The sequence below is a fragment of the Pipistrellus hanaki genome (assembly GCF_964339955.1).
Source record: "Pipistrellus hanaki genome assembly, chromosome: 1".
Lineage (NCBI taxonomy): Eukaryota > Metazoa > Chordata > Mammalia > Chiroptera > Vespertilionidae > Pipistrellus > Pipistrellus hanaki.
This window is the reverse complement of record NC_140503.1, coordinates 53,672,058-53,699,247: the sequence shown is the minus strand read 5'-3', so window position 1 is coordinate 53,699,247 and position 27,190 is coordinate 53,672,058. Positions and strand designations below refer to the sequence as shown.

At 43.1% G+C, this 27,190-nt stretch overlaps 1 protein-coding gene across 2 annotated transcripts in view; it reads left to right on the top strand.

Annotated features, from left to right (window-relative positions):
• The window catches only part of TMOD2 (tropomodulin 2), a 54,616-nt gene that overhangs the window by 11,756 nt on the left and 15,670 nt on the right, over nt 1-27,190 (top strand). For both annotated transcript variants that reach the window (XM_084894592.1, XM_084894591.1), the window contains exons 2-8: nt 3,067-3,264; nt 4,757-4,913; nt 8,884-9,006; nt 12,814-12,900; nt 15,991-16,121; nt 18,120-18,227; nt 24,777-24,920. In XM_084894592.1, coding sequence (XP_084750718.1) covers nt 3,139-3,264; nt 4,757-4,913; nt 8,884-9,006; nt 12,814-12,900; nt 15,991-16,121; nt 18,120-18,227; nt 24,777-24,920 — 876 coding nt within the window. In that variant the 5' untranslated portion in view covers nt 3,067-3,138. The remainder of the gene's footprint in view (nt 1-3,066; nt 3,265-4,756; nt 4,914-8,883; nt 9,007-12,813; nt 12,901-15,990; nt 16,122-18,119; nt 18,228-24,776; nt 24,921-27,190) is intronic.

The following is a 27,190-nucleotide window of genomic DNA, read 5'->3' as shown; positions in this document are numbered from 1 at the left end:
CCCACCTCCACCCAACCTCCCCTGCCTTCCCTCTGAGGTTTGACGGTCTGTTCGATGCTTCTGTGTCTCTGGTTTTATTTTTGTTCATCAGATTATGTTATATTCCACAAATGAGTGAGATCCTGTGATACTTGCCCCTTTGTAATTCCTCCCCCGGTCTCTCCCTACCTCCCTTCAATCTGTAAGCAACTACTGATTTGCTTTCAGTCATATAGCTCAGACTACATATTCTAGAATTTTAGATAAATGTAATTATATCATATACATCCCTTTGGGTCTGGATTTTTTCATTCAGTATAATTATTTTGAGGTTCATCCATATCATCATGTGTATCAATAATTCATTTGTTTTTATTTCTGAGTAGATTCCATTATGTGGACATACCACACTTTGTTAATCCATCCACCTACTAATGACCATTCAGGTTGTTTGCATTTTTTGTCTGTTACAAATAAAGCTGCTCTGAACATACACAAATTTTAAAAATAGCATACCATCCCTGTGCAACATAAAAAAAGGGAAAATTCAAGTGAAATGAATTGGCTAATATTCCTAATATGGTGCCTTTGTTTACACTGTTCCTTTTTCCAACTCTTTGAATCATTTTTTGACTCATAGTCATCAATGTCAGTTTTGTTTCCATCCAGTACCTCCTCCTTGCCATCAAAAATGGTAATTTTATAAAAAATCATTGATGTTGGGTCTTAAACCAATCTGTAATTATATGGAACTGACCTAATCTGGACCTTCCTTTGGGAGTGTTGCTAAATACACTAGAGTCGCCATGTCTCCCACTTCCTTGGTTTTAAAGAGTCCCTGGAATTTTTTTCCAAATCCCTGACACCTATTCTGCTAGTTTTGAAGCTGGTGCTTTTGATATTTATGCGTATGTAGACTGTGACAAGTCTTTCTTGACTGCTGCTGTGTCAGTGGGTTGATAGCCATCAATTGTCAGATAAATGTCAATTTCAGAATGTTAAATTGTGGGAAACTGTTCATCTTAGAACCCGTAGGTAAGGTAGTTTAACCAATATGTTTGATGGCTAAGAGCCTGGCTGATTGAGATCCTTGTCCATAGTCACTCAGTAAATTGGTGGTAGCTGGGACCAGAACAAAGTGTATTTAGTATAGTTGGTTTCTCTGACTTAGTGGGATGAATTTTGTTTTGTTTTTCCTGGACTCTAGCCATTGAAACTAAAAGAAAGTAGGCTTATGAAAGGGAAAGAGAGTTACATTATATATGGAAATGACACAGTAGAAAACAATAAACTTAAATATGGTGAATAGTTGAATTAATAAGGAGAGGGAAACAGCATTCTTTCCATGCCAAACCATTTTTCATTCTTACTGTTTGAATTATCTTATTAAAAACAGGGCTTCTCAGATCATTCCTCTACTTTAAAAATTTGGAGCAGCTCCTTATCTCCCAACAGAATAAAGCCTGGGTTCCCAGGCAAGGCATATATGTCTTCCTTGTCTTTCCTCTTCCTTCCCAGCAACTCTCCCCTCTATTTAAAAAAAAAAAAAAAAAAATATATATATATATATATATATATATATATATATATATATATATATTATTGATTTTAGAGAGGAAGGGAGAGGGAGAGAGAGATAGAAACATCAATGATGAGAGAAAATTATTGATAGGCACCTCCTGCACGCCCCCTACTGGGGATCGAGTCTGCAACCCAGGCATGCGCCCTTGGCTGGAATCGAACCTGGGACCCTTCAGTCCACAAGCCAATGCTCTATCCACAGAGCCAAACCGGCTAGGGCAACTCTCCCCTCTAGACACACAAGCATTCCCCAACTTACCATGTACTTTCTTATCTTTGTGCCTTTATATACACTGTTCTTTTTTCCTAAGAATGACCCTTCCCCACTCATGTCTACCCTATGACCTCTATGACCTCTTTCTTCAAGTTTCAAACTCAAACTCCTTTTCATGGTGTCCCCTCAAACCTGAGATCCCCTTATCCAGTAATTATCTTTTTATATGTTTAAACCCACTTTATACATTACTTTTGTTATAACACTTCTCCTATTTGTGTGTCTTGCTGAGCTGTGATCTTCTTGGGGAAGGGTCATATCTTGTTTGCCTTTGTATTCCTGTTTTCCAGAACTCTGCCTGGTAATTAGTGGGCATATGGCAAATATTAATTTCCTTGAAAGATTTGACAGATAGTAATACCTCCTAAAGAGAAACATAATCAGTTGGGTACATTGTTATTTCCTGAATGCAGTACTATCTTTCTAGGGAATACCTATAAAATCCTCTGCAAAGAAGAAGGGATTGAGTAAAAATTTCACTGGGAGTGGAAGTTTAGGGGTGAGATGGTATAAAAAGAGGGGATTGAAAGGGGAATGGAATAGGAATGTAAAGGATTGAGCAGGATGGCCCAGGGAACAAAAAGGAAGTAGGACTAAAAGAGAATGGGAGAGGAGGAAAAAAGAACAGCGAGGAGAAGAGTGGAGAGGGTGAGCATGCAGCCAGGATTTCAGAATCTCCTTAGTCTAATGGCAGGGGGGCTGCTGGACAATGCTTTCTCACATGGATGTTCCAAGCTCTCTTTCTGAATGAACCCCATTTTGTATTCTTCCCATCACTCTTTCTCTGAAAAGACACGAGTGTGCTGCTCACAACTGCCGTACAATTGGTGCATTGTTCTTCACTGTGCTCTGTGGAAAGCTGGAGGAGGCAGAGTAGTGTAGCGGGAAGGCACTCACTACCCTGGGAATCCGAAGGCCTGGCACATCCCAGGTCTGGAGCCTCAAGCAGAGCATTTAGCCACTTTCCATCTCAGACTCTCTATCTGTAAAATAGGTTATTAGTGTCTGTCCAGGCTTTCTTTCCAGGTTGCTGTAAAGATCTAAGTAAGTAAAATAATATATATGAAAATACTTTGTAAGTGGTCAGGTTGCTCTACAAGTGAGGTAATGTTACCTTTTTTGTTGAATTATTCGTTCAATAGAGAGACTCCACTGGGCAGATAGCATAGCCCTGTCTCCTGTTAATAAATCCTGTTTGCAGAAAGGAGGTAACAGTGTTTCTTTCTTATTAGTGGCATTCTGAGGTCTCAGGAAGCTGGCCCATTTAAATGTCCGCGGCCCATGAGAAGGGCATCTGAGAAACCATGGCGCTCCCTTTCCAAAAAGAGTTGGAGAAATATAAGAACATTGATGAAGATGAGCTTCTTGGAAAACTCTCAGAAGAGGAATTGAAACACTTGGAAAATGTTCTGGATGACCTAGATCCTCAGGTTAGTGACCTGGAACTGAAGCAGTGTGGCTAGTGATAGTCCCGGGTAAATGGCGTGGCATGTCCTTAAACAATGGTGTAGAAATCTCTTAGCTCCAAATGCAGATTCTGTGTTCTTCCCTGATTGGTCCTGAGTCACTTTCTACGAAATTTATGGAGAATCTCAGTAACCACAATCTATAATACGATATGGCAAATGTATTTCTCAAAAACAAGTTTAATGTATATGGGGGAAAGTAGTTTCCATGGATTGATAAAAGAGTAGTCTGGCTTGGGTGGGGGGAAAAATGGGAAAGGGAGAAAAGGAACAAATCTTACCAAATTTCCTCTGTGAATCACACATTCTGCTGGACATAAAAGCCCCTTAGGTAAATGTATCATCCCAATTTCATAAATGAGGGGATAAAGTAGAAGTAATTTGCCTAAGATCCCATACTATAATAGTAAATGTCAGAGATGATATTTAAACCAGGTCTTTATCCCCAAAGACAGATCTTTTCTGTGTCTAGTTTCTTTAAAATGGCCGGTGTAGTTCAGTTGGTTGGGCATCATCCTGTGCACCGAAAGGTTGCCAGTTTGATTTCAGTCAGGGCACATGCCCAGGCTGCAGGCTCAATCCCCAGCAGGAGGTGTGCAGGAGGCAGTCAATCGATGTTTCACTCTCACATTGTTGTTTCTCTTTCTCTCCCTCTCCTTTTCTCTTTCTCTAAAAATCAATTAAAAAAATCTTTTTTTTAATGTCTAAATAACTTGAAATCTTTGGTGATCCTACAACAATAGGTAGATTAGAATAACTGACCATAATATCAGATACACTTAAGTGGAGCAAATGCTTTTGATATTATCAAGTACACTAGTATTTTCATGGGCTCTTGAAAAGCTAAGTAACTTGTTATAGTGTTTCCTTCAGACCTGCTGATGTTAGCTTAAACTTAGAATCAGTGGCATCCAACATAATGGTTTCACTAGAAATAAAAATGTCACTAAAAATTATCTGTATGATAATCCGATGTGGCAGGTGCTTTCAATACTGTGTTTACTTTTAAAAATATAAGTATTCTGATTGTATTGTTTAAACTTTAGGAAGGAATCTCTAAGCTTAATCAAGCTTGGCTGTTTCCCCAGGAGAAGGGTTGGAAATAAGAGAGAATAGCCGTATGAGCTCCTCTGTAGAATATCCATATGACTGCCTGGGAGCACCTCGGGTGCAGACGTGGCCAAAGCTAAGTGGGATCTAAGGGGCTGTGGAGGGGGTGGCCATGCGCTGTCACATTCTGGAAGGCAGCTGCAGGAGTCCCAGAAGCTGCTCCAGCACATGTGTGCTGCCTGCATTTGCAGCCCTCCTCTCCTCAGCACAGGATGTTAGAGCAGGTAGGGCCTCAGATGTGCCAAAGAACTCCACCCTTAGCTCACCCCTCCCCATGTGCAGCCGAGGAGGGAGGTAACAGTATCAGCTGGCACCTTGCTTCCTGCTCACACCTCTGTCTCACCAGAGCGCCCTGCTGCCAGCCGGATTCCGACAGAAAGACCAGACCCAGAAAGCAGCCACCGGCCCCTTTGACCGCGAGCACCTGCTCATGTACCTGGAGAAGGAGGCTCTGGAACAGAAAGACAGGGAAGACTTTGTGCCTTTCACCGGAGAAAAGAAAGGTGAGCACCACAGGGGGCGCCTCTTGGGACAGAGGGGCTCCGAACGTTATGTCCTGGAAGGCCAAGCCGGGGAACTGACCTGGGAATGGGACGTAAGCCCACAATTGGATTCAGTGTTTAAAAGAATCGTGGCCGATGGATACATGTCCGTGTAGACATTTGTCCAGACCCATAGAATGTACACCCCCAAGAGGGAGCTCCAGTGTAAACGCTAAGCTGTGGGTGATAGTGATATCCATGTAGGCTCATTGGTTGTAACAGATGGACCGCTCTGAGGTGAAATATCAATAGAGGGGGGGACTGTCAGTGTGGGGCGAAGGGGTATATGGGGACTCTCAGTGCTTTCCTCTGTGAGCCTAAAAACTGCTCCCCAAAATAAAGTTTATTAACTAAGCAACAAAGAAGCATGGAGGCTAGTTAAATGAATACCTAGAGTGTGGTGGTACTCCAATTAATTCTGTAAAAAAAAGAATTCTTGTCGAAACCGGTTTGGCTCAGTGGATAGAGCGTCGGCCTGTGGACTGAAAGGTACCAGGTATGATTCTAGTCAAGGGCATGTACCTTGGTTGCAGGCACATCCCCAGTGGGGGGTGTGCAAGAGGCAGCTGATTGATGATTCTCTCTCATTGATGTTTCTAACTCTCTATCCCTCTCTCTTCCTCTCTGTAAAAAATCAATAAAATATATATTTTTTTAAAGAATTCTTAACTCCCAAATAAATTTTTGGGAGTATGAAGTAGTGTTGTGCCCAAGAGAAGGTCCCATAAGCGTGAATGCTCTTAGGCCAGGGCTTTCCCCGCTGCAGAAATCTACTCCATGTGTAGGCATTGGCTGTGTTCCTAGGTGTTACCATGAGAGGTAGTGCAGAATTGGTAGTCAGTTCATTCAGCATTGACCTCCGCTGTGCAGAGCCGAGTGCCCGGTGCTGAGACCAGTGAGTAAGACCCTGCCCTGCCCTCAAGGAGCTGGTGGTCTAGTGAGAGAAACACTGTGACAGACCTGGGAAGACTGTGGGAAAGGCATCACAGATTCAAGACAGGAAAACCTTCCTCTGTAGCTTTCGATCCTGAGCCATTTGGAGGAAAAAGTGGCTATCACTCACTTGTCCAGCTTCTTCAGCTATAGACGGCAACTTGGGCCCATGGGTACTAGTAAAATCATTGTAATCTCATGGCGACCACAGTCTAAAATATATGTATAAATATATTTTTTAAATTGGTTTTTAGAGAGAGAAAAACATCTCAACCATCAATCAGCGGCCTCCTACACAGCCCCCACCGGGGTTCAAGCTCATAACCCCAGCATGTGCCCTAATTGGGAATCGAACCAGCAGTCCTTCAGTGCACAGGACAATGCCCAGCCAACTGAGCCACACCAGCTGGGGCTACCACAGTCTTTTAAAAACACCAATCAGATCATGCTGCTTCCCTGCTTAAAACCCCAAATCCTTACTGTGCTTCTCATAGTCCCGGGAGACTTCTCCCTGCCCCACTTCTCCCTGACAGTCTTTCCTCGCTAAGCCTCAGCCCCAATATCTTCATTCGGTTCCCCGAACCTGCTGAGTTTTTCCCCCATCTCAGGGTCTTCTCTTGGGCTCTTCCCTCTGACACACATCTCCATCTTTTTTGCTTTCTAAATCTCAGCTTAAATGCCCAGGCCTCCCGCTTCCCTTCTGTCTAAAATAGACTCTTTCTTTCTGCCCTGACACTCGTTACTTTCACAGCCTTGTGACAGTGTTTATCCTTTATTTGTTTGGGGTTTCCCGTGTTTTCCACATGAGATTGAGATCTCCACAGTGGGGCTGTGTCTCTTGCATCCTGGCACAGAAACTGACACGGGGAGGCACTCGATAAACATGGACTCGAATGGACGCCACCTCTGAGCTTCTGTGGGGCTGGGAACACAGCTCCCCTGCTGGCCTGAGTCACAGCAGCGCTACCTCCGCTTACACAGACAGCGCTCAGGCTCTCCTCTGAGCCAGGCATGTTTGACGGGTCATGCACCATGGATGATGCGTTTTTATTAAGAAAGTAAAGTTGTACAGTAACAAACCAGGCAAATAATCAAGGATTACTGTAGAAATATGGAACTCTTTCTATGACAACATAGTTGCTATTGAACTAATTTAATTGTGAAATAAAAATTAAATTATTTAATGCCCAATTTTCAATAAAATTCCTGTTAACATCCAGTATTAGGGTAGTGACTGGATAACAAGAAAGCTGCTGTGTTCTGTTCTTAGAGTAGAGATTTGAGGAGGTAAATTGCCCTCTCAATCCAGATCAACTTACAGATGGTTCATGGGGAACCTACGGGTGCAGAAGCAGTCTGAGTTATAAATGGGGATTCAAGAGGAGCATACAGCTGCACAGGTAGCTTAGGAGAAGGTGAGAAGCAACACAGTTGAGCAAAAAAGAAGTTTTCCACACAGAGCAGAGGGATGAGGGTGAGGTGGGAGAGTCTGCAGGGCCCCGGGAGGGACCAGTGGGTGCTCTAGAAGCTGTGGGGGGCTATGGTGAGGGTCTCAGGAGAGGGGTGGCACACCTCAGTTCTGAAGGCTGTGTGCCTGACTACATTTAACTCTCTGGTGTAGCTTTTTTCACTGAGAACTTACTTGGTCGGAGCCCAGGGAATGGCTGTGTGGCAGCAGCTGTCCTGAATGCCGATAGCTGTGGCCACCTGTGCAGATAGTGTTGGGAGGTGCCCTGGACAGTACCAGGGTTACGTAGAAATCTGATTTTGACTCTGAACCCGAGATCATCTGGTTGGGGTGTTGCAGATATTGGCATATTCAGAAGTGAGTAGGGGCAAAATGAATGTAATTCGATTGACAGGGTAAGGTGGGAGACGGTGGCAGAGAATGTGCACGTGGGAAGCACAGGGAGCCCCACTGCCCAGACCCCCACGGCTCTGAGTACGCCAGCCCTGGTCATTTTCTTTTAAATCAGGCTGACTTTGGTATGCTGTAGAGAGGTGGCTGCGTCCCGGGTCACTACTACCTAGTCACGTGATCCTAGATGGAACATCCTACTGGTCTGCCACCTCAGTTGGTGAGAGGAAAATTCTGGATGATCACGTTTGTCCCTTCGGAATCCCGGGGCCATTTGGATGAGTCTAGTCCGAATATTTGCAGGGTCCAAGACAAGAAGACAAACAGAAGTCCAAGTACCTTTAAAAAAAAACCAAACACACAAATATTTAAAAGTTAGCAAACTGTTAAAATATGTTATAGCCTACAAATATACATAGGCCAGGACTCTCGGACTTCCAAGAGTTCTACACAGGGATGTCTGTCCTCTGCCAGAACCTCAAATGCATATGGTTGACACCTCATTCATACTCACCCAGCACAGCCTCCCCTTGGCCCGGGGGTGTGCATCCCAGCAGTGTGATCTGCATTCAGGAGGGTGGGCATGGAAGCAGGCTCTGGGCTCTTAGGCAAAGAATCCCAGGGTCCGAGGTGCCTGGGTGTGGTCTGGCAGGCAGCCTCTTTGTCCCATGATTCTTCCCTTGTTGGGGTAGAAGCAGTGTGTGTGTGTGTGTGTGTGTGTGTGTGTGTGTGTGTGTGTGTGTGTCGGGGGTAGGGAGGTTTGCAGCCAGAGCAGACCAGAGCTGAGCTCTTTAAAGTTGGAGTCCACAGTAGGGTCCCCGCCCCCCTTGCCCAGGTCTAAGGGCAGTGCTGCTGATCGATGGGAAGGAGGGTGGTAGAAGCCATTTCTCTCTGTGGTTAAGGACTGCAGTCTCCTTGGATGTCAGTGTTGTAGAATGCAGGATTCCTCCTCTGACCTTCCTTCCTTCTAATTGTGGGTTATTGATAATGGCATCATCCCAGCAATTCAGGCTGCCCAGTTGGATGTGCAACAGCTTAATGACTTGGCTCTTAACGGCCAGAGCTGCAGTCTCTGATGGGCCCACTTCTCCTGTTATAAGCAGTCCACACCATGGTTTTTGTTTTTCTTCTGATTTAAAGGGAGAGTCTTTATCCCCAAAGAAAAGCCTGTAGAAACACGTAAAGAAGAAAAAGTGACTCTTGATCCAGAACTGGAAGAAGCTTTGGCCAGTGCTTCCGACACTGAACTCTACGATCTTGCAGGTTAGTCCTCAGCTCTGGGTCACTTCGTTCTGTGATTTCCAGGTCTGCCTCCATGGCAGTAAGTTTTTATTGTGATAACTGGTTGGCCTCAATCTTTATGTAGCTCTAAGACTTGGTACAGGTGACTTAACCTCTCTGAGCAAACATTCTGCTGAAGTTCAGCTGTACAATGCCCCAATAAAACCCATCCTACCAAACTCAGAGTTTCTATGAGAAATCAGAGAATAGAGTTGAAGGAGTGCTGAGAACTTACACAATAAAATAACAGCCCTTGCGCTTCCTAAAGCGCTTTCACATTGGGGACTTTATCACCACAAAATTTCCATGACATTCTTGCTCTTCCCCAGTTGCTGTTCCATTTGGATCCCCACTAAGAGGTCTGTTGAACCCAACTATGGAATGGGGGCAATTACTGTTACATTCACTCAGGGCAGTAAATCCACATTCATCCCAATCCGCTGACTTTTCCCCTAGTTTTCTTAACAGTAGCAACAGTACAATAATTATTGGCATTATTGTTTGAATTGGTTATACTTGCAGATAGAAAAAGCCCAAAAAGTACAAAAGAATATATAATGGCCCTGGCCAGTTTGGCTCAGCAGATAGAGCCCACAAGGTCCCAGGTTTGATTCAAGGTCACGTACCTAGGTTGCAGGTTCCTTCCTGCCTGTGCCATGGTCAGTGCTCATACAGGAAGCAACCAATTAATGTGTTTTTCACACTGATGTTTTTCTCTGTCTTTCCCTCTGTCTTCCAATCTCCCTAAAAAAAAATAATAAATAAATAAAATAAAATTTAAAAAAAGATGGAAAAATATCCTCAGGTGAGGAATAACAAAAGAATATATAATGAAAGTAAGTCTCTCACCCTGATTCCATAAGCCCCCTCCCATTTCTTATCTATTCTTCTAGAAAGAGTCCATGCATATAACAGCATATTTGTGTACCAATGGGGTGCACTTTTTTTCCAAATAAGATGGATATGTGGATCATGAGGGTTATTAGGTCATCCCAGGAGAGAGGTATTTTAAAAAATAGTCCATAGCTTTAGCAAGACTTTTTACGTTTTTATTCCATTGGAAGGCATCTATATATATAGAAAAGCCTAAGCTACCAAATGACCGGTTGACCAGTCGCTATGACATACACTGACCACCAGGGGGCAAAGACTCAACGCAGGAGCTGCCCCCCGGTGGTCAGTATGCTCCTACAGCCAACCTCCCCTGTCCAGCCAACCTCCTGCACTCCATCTCCGCAGCCGGCTGGCCCCGATCAGCTCCAATTGGAACTGGGCAAGACGGCCCCTATCAGCCCTATTCACTTACCAGGCCAAGGGATCCCACCCATTCACAAATTTGTGCACCGGGCCTCTAGTATAATTATGATCTCCATCCTCCCAGGAGAACCAGCTATGCCTTATTCTAATAGCATGCAAATCGTTCTAGCTACATTTTCATTCCTTCTGTGATATTAGTGGTCAGTATTAAATTCACATATTTGAAACCCTCTCAGAAGTCACTGCCCCATTGAGGCACCTGTGCCACACAATTAGGAAGGTGCTTAGCAGTGACCAGTCTCCTTAGCCCTGTGGTTGCTGTGGAGAGATCTTGTTATGGTGACTGTTGCCTCTCAGTCTGTCCTGGAATTGCCCAAAGGGAGAATGCAGGGCTGGGCTTAAATTCCCAGGAAATGTTTTAGGAGAAGGAAAGAGATAAACACCCATCATTTGGAAGATCCTTAAATTCATGCAGTGAAACCAGGGGGATAATCCCCAAAGAAAACCGTGGTGTTCGTTTTACGTAGCCTCCCTCCCTCAGCACCAGGAAGAAGCCCGCATCTTCTCTAGGGCGGCTCTCTCCGGAAGAGGTAGAGCTGCCAGCCTCTGAAAGAGTGTCAGTGCCCCGCCCATGGTACTCCAGCAGACCCAGAGCAGAAGGGCACATCATTCCTCCAGCGAGCACCCCCACCGTGGCCCTGTTTCTGTGTGGTCCCCAGCCAAGCCATTCTAGTTCTCTGTCTGCTGACCTGGAGATTTGATCTTGTCAGTGCACATAACAGCAGTCTGATTGGGGCTAGGCAGTGGGGACGGATCCATCTACCTGCCAGGTTTACCGGAAACAGGTAACACAAAAATTAACACTTGGCAATGGAGCCAAATTATAATTAGGAGTTATCAGTGAGTATGGGACCAAAGCAAGATGCGTCTTTTTGGATGGTCTCAGTAGCTTGTGCTTATCAAATAGGGCCTCTCCCTAGACAATGCCAGAAACAGTAATAAATGCTTATTTACTAATAAGAATTTATAAAGCACTTAGAACAGTGCCTGATGCATAGGGAGTCATTTCATCTTTTTTTTTTTTTTTTTATCCTCACCTCAGGAGTGAGGATATTTTTCTATAGATTTTTAGAGAGAGTAGAAGGGAGGGAGCAGTGGGGGAGAGAAAAAGAGGAGGGAGAGAGAAACATCCATGTGAGAGAGATACATCAATTTGTTGCCTCCCACACACACCCCTACTGGGGTAGGAATCAAACCTGCAACCCAGGTACGTGCCCTTGACCAGGAATCAAACCTGTGATTCTCTGGTGCTCAGGCTGACACTTTAACCCCTGAACACACTGGCCAGGACATTCATTTTATTTTTGTAGTAGGTAAAGCATGATTATTTTCCCTATTTTACAGATGGGAAAACTGAGGTTCGGAGGCATTTAGTAACTTCTCAAGTCACACAGGTAGTACATGACAGTATTCATATTGACTGCTCCTGGGTGTCCTTTTAACCCTAGGCTTGCTGTTCCGTATGGTGTGCTGGCCTCCTGCCTCCTTCTAATGTGCAGATTGCAGTACAGCTGATGAGGAGCTCTGCCCCCTATTACCAGATGATCCATTCTGGGATCCTTCACCAGGTGGCCTCTGGCCGCCTGTAATTTTATTAGCAAGGTTAGAGCTGGGTGTGCAGTTGCAGCTTCAGCCTGCCTGGTGTGCATTCTTCCCCCAGTGCTGTTCCTCGCATGCTGTGCTGCCCCCTGGTGCCAATTCCATGTAGTACAGGAGCCTCAAATCTCAGCATGCTCAGCCTTCCCTTGCCAGTGTCTCTATTTTATTTTTTTTAAATATATTTTATTGGTTTTTGTTTTTGTTTTTTTACAGAGAGGAAGGGAGAGGAATAGAGAGTTAGAAACATCGATGAGACAGAGAAACATCAATCAGTTGCCTCCTGCACACCCTCAACTGGGGATGTGCCTGCAACCAAGGTACATGCCCTTGACAGGAATCAAACTGTGAGATGCTTTAGATAAGAAAAGGGCAACTTCTCGTGGTGAAGCTTACATTGAAAGAGACCCATGATCTTCCTGCTCTTTGCCTCTGAAAAAATACATGCCATCATCTCTATATCATCAAATCTTAAAATATCCTTAGATTCAGTCCGGCCCTCACGTTTTATGGATGGGAAAGCTGATGAGTTGAATCTACTTTAGTAAGAGGTCTTAGCAGGTTTTCAGTAATTTGGGACCATCACAAGACCATTCCCTCGGATCCCGAATGGTGTCACAGGTCCAGATCTAGAAAGACCTGTGTAGATTGCTGGTGGTCTTACAGGGAGTGTGTGTGTGTGTGTGTGTGTGTGTGTGTGTGTGTGTGTGTGTTACTGTATCAGTTTATTTAACACTATATATGTACCACACACTGTGCAAGGAAATATGGGTCTGGAGCTCATCTTTATGATACAAAGAATCGTTCTTCAAGGAACAAATTAATAATGTGGCTATCCTAACATGTTTTTTCACTGATTTTTTTTTTTTCTTCCAGCTGTTCTTGGAGTACACAATATGCTCAATAACCCGAAGTTTGATGAAGAAACACCCAACAGTAAAGATGGCAAAGGGCCTGTGCGAAGTAAGTTGACGCGGAATCTGTGGTTCTGTGAGGCTTGGGAGGAGAGCCTGCTGACTGGGGCTCCTGGTGCGTCCTGACCCCTGTGCTGCGGCCTTGGAGGGTGGCTTCTGTCCGTTCACCGAGGATCCCTGGGCTCGGGGCAACCAGACCAGCATAGAGCAGCTGGTCCTGGGAACTCTGTCTGGCAGTGCAGCTAGTAACAGCCAGTTGTTTTGTCCAAAACACACTCTGTAGTTAGGTCCCTTCAGTCAAAAGGTAAAGTTGCTGATAGGTTGCATAGTTAGAGTGGAATGCAGAGTTTCCTGTTCCCAAGGAGGTTTTCATCAAGCATCTTAAATAAGTTCTTTTCTCTATTTCAGTGTCTTTTTGGTCTCAACAATGGGTACTTGTCATTAGAATTTGAATACCCAGATCCCCCAGAGAGCATGAGAGACACACTGGGATGGATTTGCTGGCACCAAAGTGCCAGACCATTTCCTGGCCAAGGGTCAGCTCATTAGATTCTCCCACTTACTCATTGGTCATCTTCCAGATATCTACTGTGTGTCGTGGGTTTTATCTTTAGGTGCAAAGGTAAAAGATGGTCACTGCCCAGAGGAACTTACCTACCCATAGTAGGGACAGACCAATAATGTAATTCTGGACAATGTGATCCAGGTGCTGTGAAAAACTCCCCAAAGACCACAGCTTTTCTGAGATGAATTCTATTTTATTCTCTTTGATGAAAACTTGGGAGACGCTTTCTAGTCTCAGCAGCATATATATAAATCATCATGGGTAATTTACACAGACAACGAGCAATGTTCCTTTTATTTTCTTTCTGGTTTCTTATGCATACAGATAAAAAAAATGTTCATTGGTAATTTCAACATGAGAAAGGGTAACATTCTGACAACATGTTTGCTGTTAAAAGTCTGGTGCCTAACCTTCTTGGCTTTTATACACATACATATTGTTAAAAACACACATTTTTTTTAGAGCATTTTTAGGTTCACAACAAAAATGAGAGGAAGTCACAGGGATGTTTTATATATCCCCTGCCTTTCCTCACGGATAGCCTCCCCCATTACCAACATCCTGCAACAGAGCGGTACATATGTTACAATTGGTGAGCCTGCATTGACACATTGCTTTTACCCAAAGCCCGTAGTTTACATTAAGGTTCAGGAAGAGATGCACCTGTGGATGGAAATGCTGAGAATGAGGAAAATGGGGAGCAGGAGGCTGACAGTGAGGAGGATGAAAAAGAGGAAGAAGGAGGAGAGGGGGAAGAAAAGGAAGAGGAAGGTGGTGGTGAGGAAGAGGATGGAGATGAAGATGAGGAGGCTGAAGATGAGGAGGATGACGATGATGAGGATGACAATGTTGACACCAAGAAGCAGAAGACTGATGAGGATGACTAGACAGCAAAAAACCAAAAAGTTGGAGGCCCCCGTGGCCTATTCACCCTCTACTTCCCGTCTCAGAATCTAAATGTGGTCACCTTTGAGGAGAGACTCCCGCCCGCCTGCCCACCCACCTACCTCAGGCAGCGCCACCTGCAGGTGACACGCGGTCTTCACCACCCAACCAAAACCACCATGTGAATTTGCAACAGGGGAGAAAAAAAGAACCAAAACGTCCAAGGCCCTGCTTTTTTTCTTAAAAGTATTTTAAAAAGGAAAATTTGTTTGCATTTTTATTCACATTTTATATTTTTGTACATATTGTTAGGGGTCAGTCATTTTTAATGATCTTGGGATGACCAAACCAGCCTTCGGAGCATTCTCTGTCCTTCTTCTGACTTGACTTGTGGTGTGACGGTGTTCATTATATTCTCAAAGGAGAAAAAAAAGAAGAAAAAAAAACTTGTCAAAAAAGCAAAACAACAACAACAAAAAATCTTATTCCGGGCATTCCAGTAACTTTTTGTGTATGTGCTTAGCTGTACTATAAGTAGTTGGTTTGTATGAGATGGTTAAAAAGGCCAAAGGTGAAAAGGTTTCTTTTTTCCAGTCTATGAAGTTGCTGTTTATTTTTTTGGCCTGTTAGATGTATGCGTGAAACAATGTTGTCCACAATAAACGGGAATTTTATTTTGCTGAGGTGTTCTAACAAAAAAAACAAACAAAAACAAACAACACAAATAAGCCTATTTTTCTTATTCTCTGAAAGTGAACTGTTTCCTGTTGCGCACACCAAACAAGTGAGTCCAAGACTAATGACGTGGCCATCGGCTGCTAAAATACGCACTGCCAGTATTAGTGGAGAGAAATGGGGTGCCTGGGCATCGGGGAAAGGAATGCAACATGATTATAGTAATCAGTCATTAGCGAGCGTTGTAATGCATTATTAATAATTATGTATCACAAGTCATTGTAAAAATTAAGTTATGAAACTTTTTTTTAAAATCAATCTTTATTGTTCATATTATTACAAAGGTTCCTCATTTTTCCCCCCTCCACCAGGTTCCCACCCCACCCTCTGCTCTTTCCCCACCCCCCATTGTCCTCATCCATAGGTGCAGAGTTTATGTTCAGTCTCTTCATGAAACTTTTATTGTATGGTTTCTTACATACTATTGTATTGGCTGGGTCGCAAGTTTGTCATGCTTGCTGTAGGGTCTCCTGCACTTTTGGCTCCATGCAGTGTCAGCTACTGAGACTTCTCACTGCGGTTGAGAAGCATCAATCTTTGAAACTATAACTCAGAGCCGTACCGTTCCCATGCTTGTTTAGTTGAGAATAAGCTTACTGTCATTGATAATAAAGTATTATTAGAATCAGAGCATATGAGCCAAAACCATTTTGGCTCAGTGGATAGAGCGTCGGCCTGCGGACTGAAAGGTCCCAGGTTCGATTCTGGTCAAAGGCATGTACCTTGGTTGCGGGCACATCCCCAGTAGGAGGTGTGCAAGAGGCAGCTGATCGATGATTCTCTCTCATCGATGTTTCTAACTCTCTATCCCTCTCTCTTCCTCTCTGTAAAAAATCTATAAAATATATTTTTTTAAAAATCAGAGCATATGAAAGAAAGGTCATTTGGGGGGGAATCATCACTGATTTTGACAGGAGAATCCTTACTTTTTTTTTTTTTTAATTTGTGTCCTAGATGTGGTCAAAGGTGAAAAGGTCAAGCCTGTATTTGAGGAACCACCCAACCCCACGAATGTGGAAGTAAGTCTGCAGCAGATGAAAGCTAACGATCCCAGCCTCCAAGAAGTCAACCTCAACAACATTAAGGTATCTCACCGTGATTGTGGTCAGTCACTTGATTTATCATGAGTTTAGGAAACTTAAAGGGATGACTGATTACCTATTTGAAATCTTTTGAGTCACTGATTTTTAAAAAAATATATATTTTATTGATTTTTTTACAGAGAGGAAGGGAGAGAGATAGAGAGCTTGAAACGTCGATGAGAGAGAAATATCGACCAGCTGCCTCTTGCATACCCCCTACCGGGGATGTGCCCGCAACCAAGGTACATGCCCTTGACCGAAATCGAACCCGGGACCTTTCAGTCCGCAGACTGATGCTCTACCACTGAGCCAAACCGGTTTCTGCTAAGTCACTGATTTTTGAGGCAAGATATCCTATTCAAAAGAAGAAGTAGATTTAAAAAATAAGTGATTTCTAGAATTCTTGGAAACAATAATAGTAGTTGTGTTAAATAATATACTGATTATCTATTGTTGAGTAGCAAATTACTTCAAAACTTACAGGCTTAAAAGAAAAAACATTTATTCACACAGTTTTTGAGTATCAGGAAACAGGAAGTGACTTAGCTGGGTGGTATGGCTCAGTGTTTCAAAAAGGCTATTAGCCAGGGCTGCAATCACGTACAGGCCCGCCTGAGGCAGGAGGACCTACTTCTGAGAAGGTACACTCATGTGCCTGTTTACAGGAAGCCTCTGTTTCTACCAGATGGCCCTTTCCTTCGGGTGGCCTGAGTGTCCTCACTTCATTGACAGCTGGCTTCCCCCAGTGTGGGTGATCCAAGAGAAGGAGGACAGTCAGGAAGCCACAGTGCATTTATTACTTCTTCTAGGAAGTCACACATTGTCACTTACACGTTATTCTATTTGGCAATAGGTCATGTGACTCTCAAGTGGAGACATGTGTGTGTGTGTGTGTGTGTGTGTGTGTGTGTGTGTGTGTTGTATATGAGAGAGAGAGAGAGAGAGAGAGAGCATTGTCTGACATGTTTTGTTCATTCTTATTGGGCCAATTTCTAGCATTTAATAATAATAACAGACTTATATTGAGTACTCATTATGTATCAGATTTTTTGCGGGACTTAAAGAGGTTAAGTTGCTCACAGTCCCAGAATTTGTCTGTGGGACATATAAGACTCACATCAACCTCTGGCTGCGCTCCATATGGCCTCCCTCCCCCGTGGTCAGTACCTGGCTAAGCGCTGTAGAAGAGGGAGTAGGATTCATTTTGTCTATTCTGAAGAACTTGTTAGGAGAATAACACTAAACAAATAATTAGAGCATGATGTGGTAAGCCCCCAAATGTTATGGAATTGCAGGTAAGGAAAACTTTGATCCTGCCCATGAGAGCCAATAAACAAAGGAGGTGATATTTTAGCTGAGTCTTTTTTTTTTTTTAATATATTTTATTGATTTTTTACAGAGAGGAAGAGAGAGGAATAGAGAGTTATAAACATCGATGAGAGAGAATCATCGATCAGCTGCCTCTTGCACACCCCCCCCCCCCCCACTGGGGATGTGCCCGCAACCAAGGTACATGCCCTTGACCGGAATCGAACCTGGGACCTTTCAGTCTGCAGGCTGACGCTCTACCCACTGAGCCAAACCAGTTTCGGCTAGCTGAGTCTTAAAAGACCAGTAGGAATTAATCGGAGAAAGGACAGAGGAATTTCCAGATAAAGGAAAAAGCATATCAAAAAGTATAGAGGAGAGAAAGACCATGGCATATTAAAAGAATAGCAAGTAGGTCCATCTGGTTCGAACACAGAGAATGAAAGAGAAGAGGGGAGTATGGTAGGTGCATAATTTTTTAGTTAGTAAACAGAAAGGTGATGCCAGAGTGACTCCTGTTACATTCCCTTATTAGACACAGTGTTGCTATTGGCTGTGGATGGCTTCAGTTGTTGGACGATGGGTGATAATGTCTTTTAGAGGGGATAACATGCAATTAGTCATCTAAATATATAAAGTACTTAAAGCTATGGATCCTTGGTTTATCAGCTCTCTGTACCTTCCCCATCGTAGAACATTCCAATCCCAACCCTGAAAGAATTTGCAAAGGCTCTGGAGACCAACACCCACGTCAAGAAGTTCAGCCTGGCTGCCACCCGCAGCAATGACCCTGTGGCAATTGTGAGTAAAATTCTTAGAAATGTAACGTGAAAATATTAAATTCATTTTAAACTCTTTAATTTGCCTTATTAACAACTTTTAGATCTGGTAAATTTATTTTTGACACAGTTAATAAACAAAATAAGTTATAATAAGACAATAAAACAAGATCCAGTTGTCAGGCACTTTGAATTATGTAGAATTTTGTTAGCAATACACTTTTTAGGGGAAAGAAACAGGATTAGATGAGACATTTAGCTAAATAAATATCTAGATTTTGTTCTGGGCTTAGTACAAATTTTCTGAAATTTTTTGCATCTATAATAACATTCTGTCACAATCATAAGACCTCCAAATCCTACAAGAAATTGGCACATATAAAAATGTTAAAGTTTATTTCATTTTAATCTTTAAAATGGATTAGTATGTTTCAAAAATATTTTAACAACCAAACCTTGAAGCGTTTTTGTGTTTGATATTGTTAACCGGAATATGAAAATAAAAAACCAAAGCCCTGTTCCTTCTGTGCACATTTGATAATTCAGCTAAACAAGGACCCCTTGACCCAATTAACTACTGCTACAATCACCATCATCAGTGTTACTCCTCCTCTTAATAGCTAACATTTCTTGAGCAACTAGTAAATTCCAGCACTGATCTCTATACTTTACACACGTCACCTCACCTAATCTCCACTCTAGTATTATCAGGTATGTACTATTATTAGTTCCCACTTTGACAAATGAGCAATCTGAGGCTCAGAGAGGTGAATGAACTCTTCTAAGGTGACTCAGCCTGTAGGCAGTAGAGCCAGGGTTCACCACCAGGTCTTTCTGGTTCCTCAATGAGAATGCTTAACCATCAAACGATGCTGTGTTTACACACAATGCCTCACTGTCAGACATTTGCTAAAATATGTCAGTTATCAGGAGCCTGAGTATCTCCCTGTGGTCCTACAGCATCTAATGCGCAGCTAGAAAATCAGAAGTTTTCTTTACTTGATGCCATGACTTAAAGTAACAGGTCTTTTGGAAGATCTGAAATACTTAAAAAACAGACAATGTGAAAGTTATGGTGCTGGCACAGGATAGATGTTTGAAAAACACTTGATAAATGAATGGATGAGTGTGCCCTCCAGCCTCAGCAATAGAGAATAGAGATTACATAAGCACTAAGCTGAAAAATTGATATTTTCACCAGAAATTATTACTTATCTAAATTTGTAAGTTGAGAGCAGTTTTGAATTTAAAACCTATCATTAAATTAGAAAAAGAGCACAACTAGCTCATTGGTAAAATGAAATTAACCATTTAAGAATTCTTATCTGTATATAATTTTATATAATCTCTGCCTTTTAGATTTGTTTTCAATAAAGCAAAAAATATTCACAGTGCATTCTGTATGTAAGTGGCCAAAGGGATGATAAACAAAGAAATAACTTGTCACTCCTACTTGATATATTATCTATATATATAAACGGCTAAGCAACCGTCCGACCATCTGACCAGTAGCTATGACACACACTGACCACCAGGGGGCAGACGCTCAATGCAGGTGCTGCCGAGCTGCGGTGACTTGGCAGCAGTAGTTCTCAGGTGATGCACCCCAGAACCAGAGAGGAAGGAGCCTGATTCCAGGATGCATCACCAGAGAACTGCCCTCTTGCAATCTGGGATCCCTCGTGGCATGTCAGAGAGCTGTTTTCAGCCCCATTCCTGCAGGCCAGGCTGAGGGACCCCACCTGCTGAAGGGACCCTGCTCACTCTGCAGATGCCCTTCAAGCCGAGACACTGCCCTAGGTGCGGCTAGCGAGGGAGGGACCAAGGGAGGTTGGCTCCAGGGTGTGTCCAACCTGTCTCTCTCAGTCCTACCCTGCCGGCCACCTTCTAATTAATTTCCCTTCAGTGTGCATGAATCCATGCACTGGGATTCATGCACATTGAATAAAATGGCAGGAAGAGGAATAATTTCTAATCCATTACCAGCACTACTAATAAATAATCTAACCTACTCAGATCAAATAGGTAGCTTTCTAACTGAACTAAGTAAATTCCAAATATAGCCATTTTTTTTTCTTTTTAAAAAAAATATATTTTATTGAGTTTTTACAGAGAGGAAGAGAGAGGGATAGAGAGAAACATCGACAAGAGAGAATCATCGATCAGCTGCCTCTTGCACATCCCCTACTGGGGATGTGCCCGCAACCAAGGTACATGCCCTTGACCGGAATCGAACCTGGGACCTTTCAGTCTGCAGGCTGATACTCTATCCACTGAGCCAAACAGGTTTCGGCAGTAATTTCTTTGATACTGTTTTTAATCAACAACTATGGTGAATGCACTCTGTGTGACCAGCATACTATACAATTGTGAGAAAGAATTGCTATCCTTCGGGGTGTGAAGAGAAAAGACTTTTTGGCTTTATGCTAAGATGGCCCAGCTCTCACCTGGCTGCCCCTAGATCAGTGGTCCTAATGGGTGGTGCACAGATCACTGGCGGTCCGTGAGGTCCAAAAGGTATGCGACCGCTGCCCCAGATGATTCCCCTCTCAGTTTTGCCATGGTCAGGAAGGAGCCTTCGGGTAGTTTGAAAATTGGTTCATTACCCCACAGGCAACAGAGATCTTCCGTCTGTGTTTATGACTGAACGCCTCACTGTTGAGAAGTAAAAAGCAGCATTAAAGCCAAGCACTTCAAGACACTTTTCTATGTAAGGTTCAAAACCTGATTCAACAAGGCACTTGTGAGATCATTATAAATGTAGACAAACAATGTGTATGTAAGATTGCATTATCCCCATTTTATAGATGAGGCAACTGAGGCTCAGAGAGGCTGAGTAACTTAACTAAGATTAAGCATGTAGTCAAGCCAGGAAGTGAATTTAGTGAATTTAATTAAGTTTAGTTCACCAGATATTTCCATATAAGTTCACCAAGTACTTCCACTTAACCACACTATAGAAGTGAGTATTGACGCAACTTGCCGTCACTGAATGCCAGTGTAGAGAAAAGACCCAAATATATAAAAAATGCTATTATTATTAACAATGATGCCCCAGAAAAGTCAAGAGTTTATTACAGCACTGTACAATCAAAAGAAAATGGCAGCCACAAATGTAAGCCATATGCATAATTTTCAGTTTTCCAGTAACCACATTAAAAAATAAAAAGAGCGCTGGCTGGTGTGCTCAATGGTTAGAGTGTTGGCCTTCACACCGAAGGGTCCCAGTTTCGATCCCTGGTTCCAGTTGGGGCATGTACAGGAGGCAACCCATGGATGTGTCTCTCTCGCATTGATGTTTCTCTCTCTTTGTCTCTCTTTCTCTCCCCTCCCCTCACTCCTTCCCTCACTTCCACTCTCTGAAAAGCAATGGAAGAAATATCCTCAGGTGAAGATTAACAACAACAACAGAAACACAAACAAACAAACAAAAAAGAAAGAAATGAAATTAGTTTTAACTTTAATAATATATTTTATTTAAACCAATATATTGAAAATTTCAAAATACAAGTTGGAAATATAATGAGGCATTTTACCTTATTGTTTTCGTGTACATCTTTGTGCATTTTACATTTACATTTACAGCATGACTCCAGCCATTTTTCAGGGCCTCCACAGCTGCGTGTCTGGTGTCTACCATTTGGATGACACTGATATAGACACTGCAGAAACCTGCATTTTTAAAAATATATATTTTATTGATTTTTTACAGAGAGGAAGAGAGAGGGATACAGAGTTAGAAACATCGATGAGAGAGAATCATCCATCAGCTGCCTCCTGCACACCCCCTACCGGGGATGTGCCCGCAACCCATGTACATGCCCTTGACCGGAATCGAACCCGGGACCTTTTAGTCCCCAAGCCGACGCTCTATCCATTGAGCCAAACCGGTCTCAGCAAGAAACCTGCATTTTTATACAGCGCTGTACAGTACAGAAAGCTAAGCCTTCTCTCTAAGATATATTTTACCCTAATTATTTCTATAATATTAAGAAATGTGGTCTTTGTTTTGCTAATGTTATCCTCCCCAACACATGTAATAGATGCTCAAATATTTGCTGAACTTAAATGAACTTGGGCCTTCTGCCCAGGGTTATGTTTGGCTGGGTCTCCCCTGTTTTGTTCAGTATGAGAAAAGTGTTTTCTCAAGTTTAAAAGAAATTGGCAAGCTCTGGCAGCCTGCCAGGAGGTCCTGCAGCTTTTTCTATAACGGCGTAATTGCTCTGACATTTTGTTATTCTAATAATGAAAGTAAATCTCAAAGCTTGAAGCATCCACAAGGAAAAGCCTGATGCATTCCCTCTAGTGCTCTGATTAAAATGTGTACATTTAATTCTAATTAAAGACCTGGCACTTCGATTTACACGGTATACAGTCATGTCAGTCCAAATCTTTGTACTTGCTTTTTAGGTCAAGCAACTGCCTGACTAATGCACAGGATTATTCTTCTAGTCCGGTGGTTCTCAACTCAGGGCAGTTTTGCCCTCCAGGGACATTTGGCAGCGTCTGGAGATAATTTTGGTTGTCATTACTGGGAGGGGAAGAGGGGGTACTGTTGGCATTTAGTGGGTCTCAGTACACAAGACATCCCCCCACAGCAAGGAATTCCTGCCTCAAATGTCCACAGTGCAAAGCCTGAGAAACCCCCAAGTTGGATTCCTTCTCCATCCTTCCTGTTTCTTCCTCCATAAAAACAACTTAAATAGTTTAGACGTTCCTTGTTCTGTTCCCCAGAATAATCACTGTTGGTTTGTTTTTCATTCTTCTGGTTGTTGTCTTTATAACTTTAATTAAAGTATCTGTCAATCCTGGCTGAATGTTAGTCACCTGGGGAGCTTTTCAAAAACGCAGCTATCCATCATGGACACAGACAATAGTGGGATGAAGGCCTGTGGTAGGATGGGGGTTGGGTGGAGGCGGGCAAAGCGGTGGGGGGTGAGATGGGGATCTGTAGTACTGTCAACAATTTAAAATGTAGCTATCAAGGCCACCAGGTTCTGATTTCATTATTCTGGGTTGGGACCTAAGCATTGGTATATTTTTAAGGCTTCCAGGTCATTCTAATATGCAATCACAGTAGAAAAACACTAGTATACATACATTTTTATTTTATTTTCATTTTTATTTTTAATTTGCCATCTTAGATAATTTATTATCATCCATTAGAAAAGATGAAGGCATTTCTGAACTCACTCTACCTTCCATCCCTCCTTCCTCTTCTATCACCAAATTGTAGTTATTTTATTATCTTCACATTTGAACTTTATATATTTTATATAATATTTTTAAAATAAATATATTTTTAATGATTTCAGAGGGGAAGGGAGAGGGAGATACAAACATCAATGATGAGAGAGAATCATTGATCGGTTGCCTCCTGCACACCCCCACTGGGGATTGAGCCCTCAACCCAGGCATATGCCTGGACCAGGAATAGAACTATGACCTTCTGGTTCATAGATCAATGCTTAACCACTGAGCTATTCCAGCGGCTTTACATCATATTTTATGTTATATATATGGATTGACTCCAAATTTTAAAACTTATCCTTAGCATATACAATTCTCAAGTGCCTTGAAATTGAGTGACACTTTTTTCCATGTAACTTTTTTTTCTTTATATATATATATATATATATATATATATATATATATATATATATATATATTATTGATTTCAGAGAGGAAGGGAGAGGGAGAGAGAGTTAGAAACATCAATGATGAGAGAGAATTATTGATTGGCTGCTTCCTGCATGCCCCCTATTGGGGATCCAGCCTGCAACCCTGGACTTGTGCCCTTGACCAGAATCGAACCTGGGACCCTTTGATCTGTAGACTGATTCTATCCACTGAGCCAAACCAACTAGAGCAAACTTATTTTTTCTTGCTAGAACTTTGAGGACTCTCTCTCCTTGAAGTTCTGAAATTTCACTTGTATATGCCCACCTATGAGTCTTTTTTATTCATTCCTCTGAGCCTCAGTGGGTCCTTTCAGATAAAGACTTGTAGCTGCCCTACAAGAATTATCTGAGGAATTCTGATTTTGGATGACCTGAAGTGATATGACTAAATCAGTAGTGTCTAAATGCTAATCAGTAGTAAACGTTTTATTTTAATTCATTCATAAAGGAAGGGGCAAAATGAAATAATTCTGAAATTAAATCCTTTGTACATATTTCCTAATGTTAAACTGCCTTTTCTCAAAAATAACATTGGTAGTGATAACAGGTGGCAGTGAAGTGTTGTTTTGTGTGTGTGTGTGTGTGTGTGTGTGTGTGTGTTTGTGAGTTGTAATCCTATGTCAGTATCTTCTTTTTTTTTTTTTTTTTCTTTTTTTTTTTTAGTTTTGCAGATATATAAAATTCATAAGTGTGGGCTGCTGGACCAAACAATTTTTTGAGTTTTAAATTATCTTTTAGCTTTGAGGTGAAAGTATGATTTAACTAAGTTTTTTAAGTACTGTTAAAAAAAAAAAGACTCATTTAATTTGGGGGTGGGGAGTTTCTAAAGACTTATTCAGGAAATAGGTCTTTAGAAACCCTAATGGTTATTTCCTTTTTGAATTAATAAGGCTTTTGCAGATATGCTGAAAGTGAACAAGACCTTGAAAAGTCTAAACATAGAATCCAATTTTATAACTGGAGCTGGGATCCTGGCCCTGGTAGAGGCGCTGAGAGAAAATGACACCTTGACAGAAATCAAGATCGACAACCAGGTAAGCCGACCGGCAGGCTGCCTGGGAAAGGTACGCCACAATGGAGTGAGTTAAAGGACAAAATTCTGTAGCTCGGTTTTATGTTTTGGCTTTCCTGTACTTTATAAAAGCTGCAGGCCTGTGGGGGAGGAGGGGGCCACGTGCTCCGGATTAAGCATTGCACAGGGGGGCAGCCTGAGCTATAAAGAGCCAGGTAGCCCCCAGCCCTGGGCTGGTCAGGCCCAGAGGAGGAAGAGCAGGTGGGGGCAGAGGTATGGCAGCTGCTTTGTTCAGCCGTCATCACTGCGGCCTCTCAGCAGGAATCTCAGCCAGTGCCTGCTCCAGCCTTGCTGTTGCCTATCACTGGGACTATGGCTACAGTGCGGCCACTCCCAGAGGCAGACTACCTGTCCCTGGATGGAGGTTCCGGAGCTGAATGAGTACAGCGGGCGCCTGCAGTCTGGTGCTGGCCACAGAGCCCATTTAAAGGACTTTGGGTTCTGTGTCCGGCCGGCACGGCTCAGTGGTTGAGTGTCAATCTATGAACCAGGGATGGCAAAGCGGGGGTGGGGAGTGGAGAGGGTTGAGGGGAAGGGGGGTTACAGTTTGACTCCTGGTCAGGACAACACGCCCAGGTTGCAGGCTCGATCCCCAGTGTGGGGTGTGCAGGAGGCAGCCAATCAATGATTCTCATCACTGATGTTTCTATCTCTCTCTCCCTTCCTCTCTGAAATCAATAAAAATATTTTTTAAAATAAATAAATAAAGGAGTTTGGGTTCTAGAAGATGGCCTGGCTTAGATTATCATCAGCCGAAACCGGTTTGGCTCAGTGGATAGAGCGTTGGCCTGCGGACTGAGGGGTCCTGGGTTCGATTCTGGTTAAGGACACGTTCCTTAGTTGTGGGCACACAGCTGATTGATGTTTCTAACTCTCTATCCCTCTCTCTTCCTCTCTTTAATAAAAAAATCAATAAAATATATTTGAAAGTAGCATCAGACTCACCCACGGTGCAGTCATAATCTCAGCTCTGTTACAGCGTTTCTCAGGTTCCCATCACCAGCCAAAGCTAGTTGTTTTTCCCTGGAGCCACCACTTCCTGTCCCCCGAAGACCTCTTTCCCGGCCTTAGCCTGTCTGCCCTGCCTCCAGACTTCTGCTGCTTCACTGGCTCCAGCTCACAGGGAGCATGTCTCAGTTCTCGGCGTGTAACCCTGCTCCTTCGTCACAGGAAAGTGTCTACAGTGAGATTCAGGGACTCTGAGGGGTCTAGACACTGTGCAGTAGGAAGAAAGGGCCCTGGAATGGAACTGAAAGAGGAGAGAGCAAGGAGTCTTGTACTATGAGCATTCTTTTGTGGGGTGGGGGAGAGACAGTGAGGAAAGTACCTGTTGAGAGTGCCCCCTGCATATCTGGGAAATTTCCTGGTCTAGACCCTCTAAGATCTGATAAAGCCCCAGGATCCTACTCAGGACCTTTTTTTTTTTTTTTTCCTTTTTTTCTTTTCCCCCCCCCCCTTCATTATATTTTTATTGATTTTGGAAAGGAAAGGAAAGGGAAGGGAAGGGAAGGGAAGGGAAGGGAAGGGAAGGGAAGGGAAGGGAAGGGAAGGGAAGGGAAGGGAAGGAAAGGAGGAGAGAAACATCAATGATGAGAGAGAATCATTGATCATTGAGAAACATCAATGATGAGAGAGAATCATTGATCATTTGCCTCCTGCACGCCCCACACTGGGGATTCAGCCTGCAACCCGGGCATGTGTCCTGACCAGGAATGGAATCATGACCTCCTGGTTCATAGGTCGATGGCTCAACCACTGAGCCGTGCTGGCTGGGCCTGCGCAGGACTTCTGCCTAAGCCTGGAGATAGGTTCCATGGACAGCTCTACTCTGTTTTTTTGCTGACCAGGACAACAGGACTGTTCAGCCCTGTACTCCTCATGAAGCTTGTTACTAGGGAAGTGGGAACCCTCCCGGGAGGCAGGAAGGCTTTCTCACCATCCCCAGAGGGGATGCATCACCAACACAGCTTTCCAAACGCAGAGGTGTGGAGGGACGCCCAGGGGAAGACCAGACACGTTCAGGGGAAGCCGATGCTGTGTGTGTGGGTGTGTGTCCAGCAGCTAGTAAATTAAAGATCATCAGGAAGGAGGAGAGCAGGAGCACAAGTGAGAAAAATGCCAAAGGAAAAGAAGTGATAGCTCAGGGATATTTATCAACTAGAGTAGTATCAGGAAGAAGTTGAGCTCTCTTAGTAAATATTCCCAGGAGATCTAAGACAGAAGTGGACACTT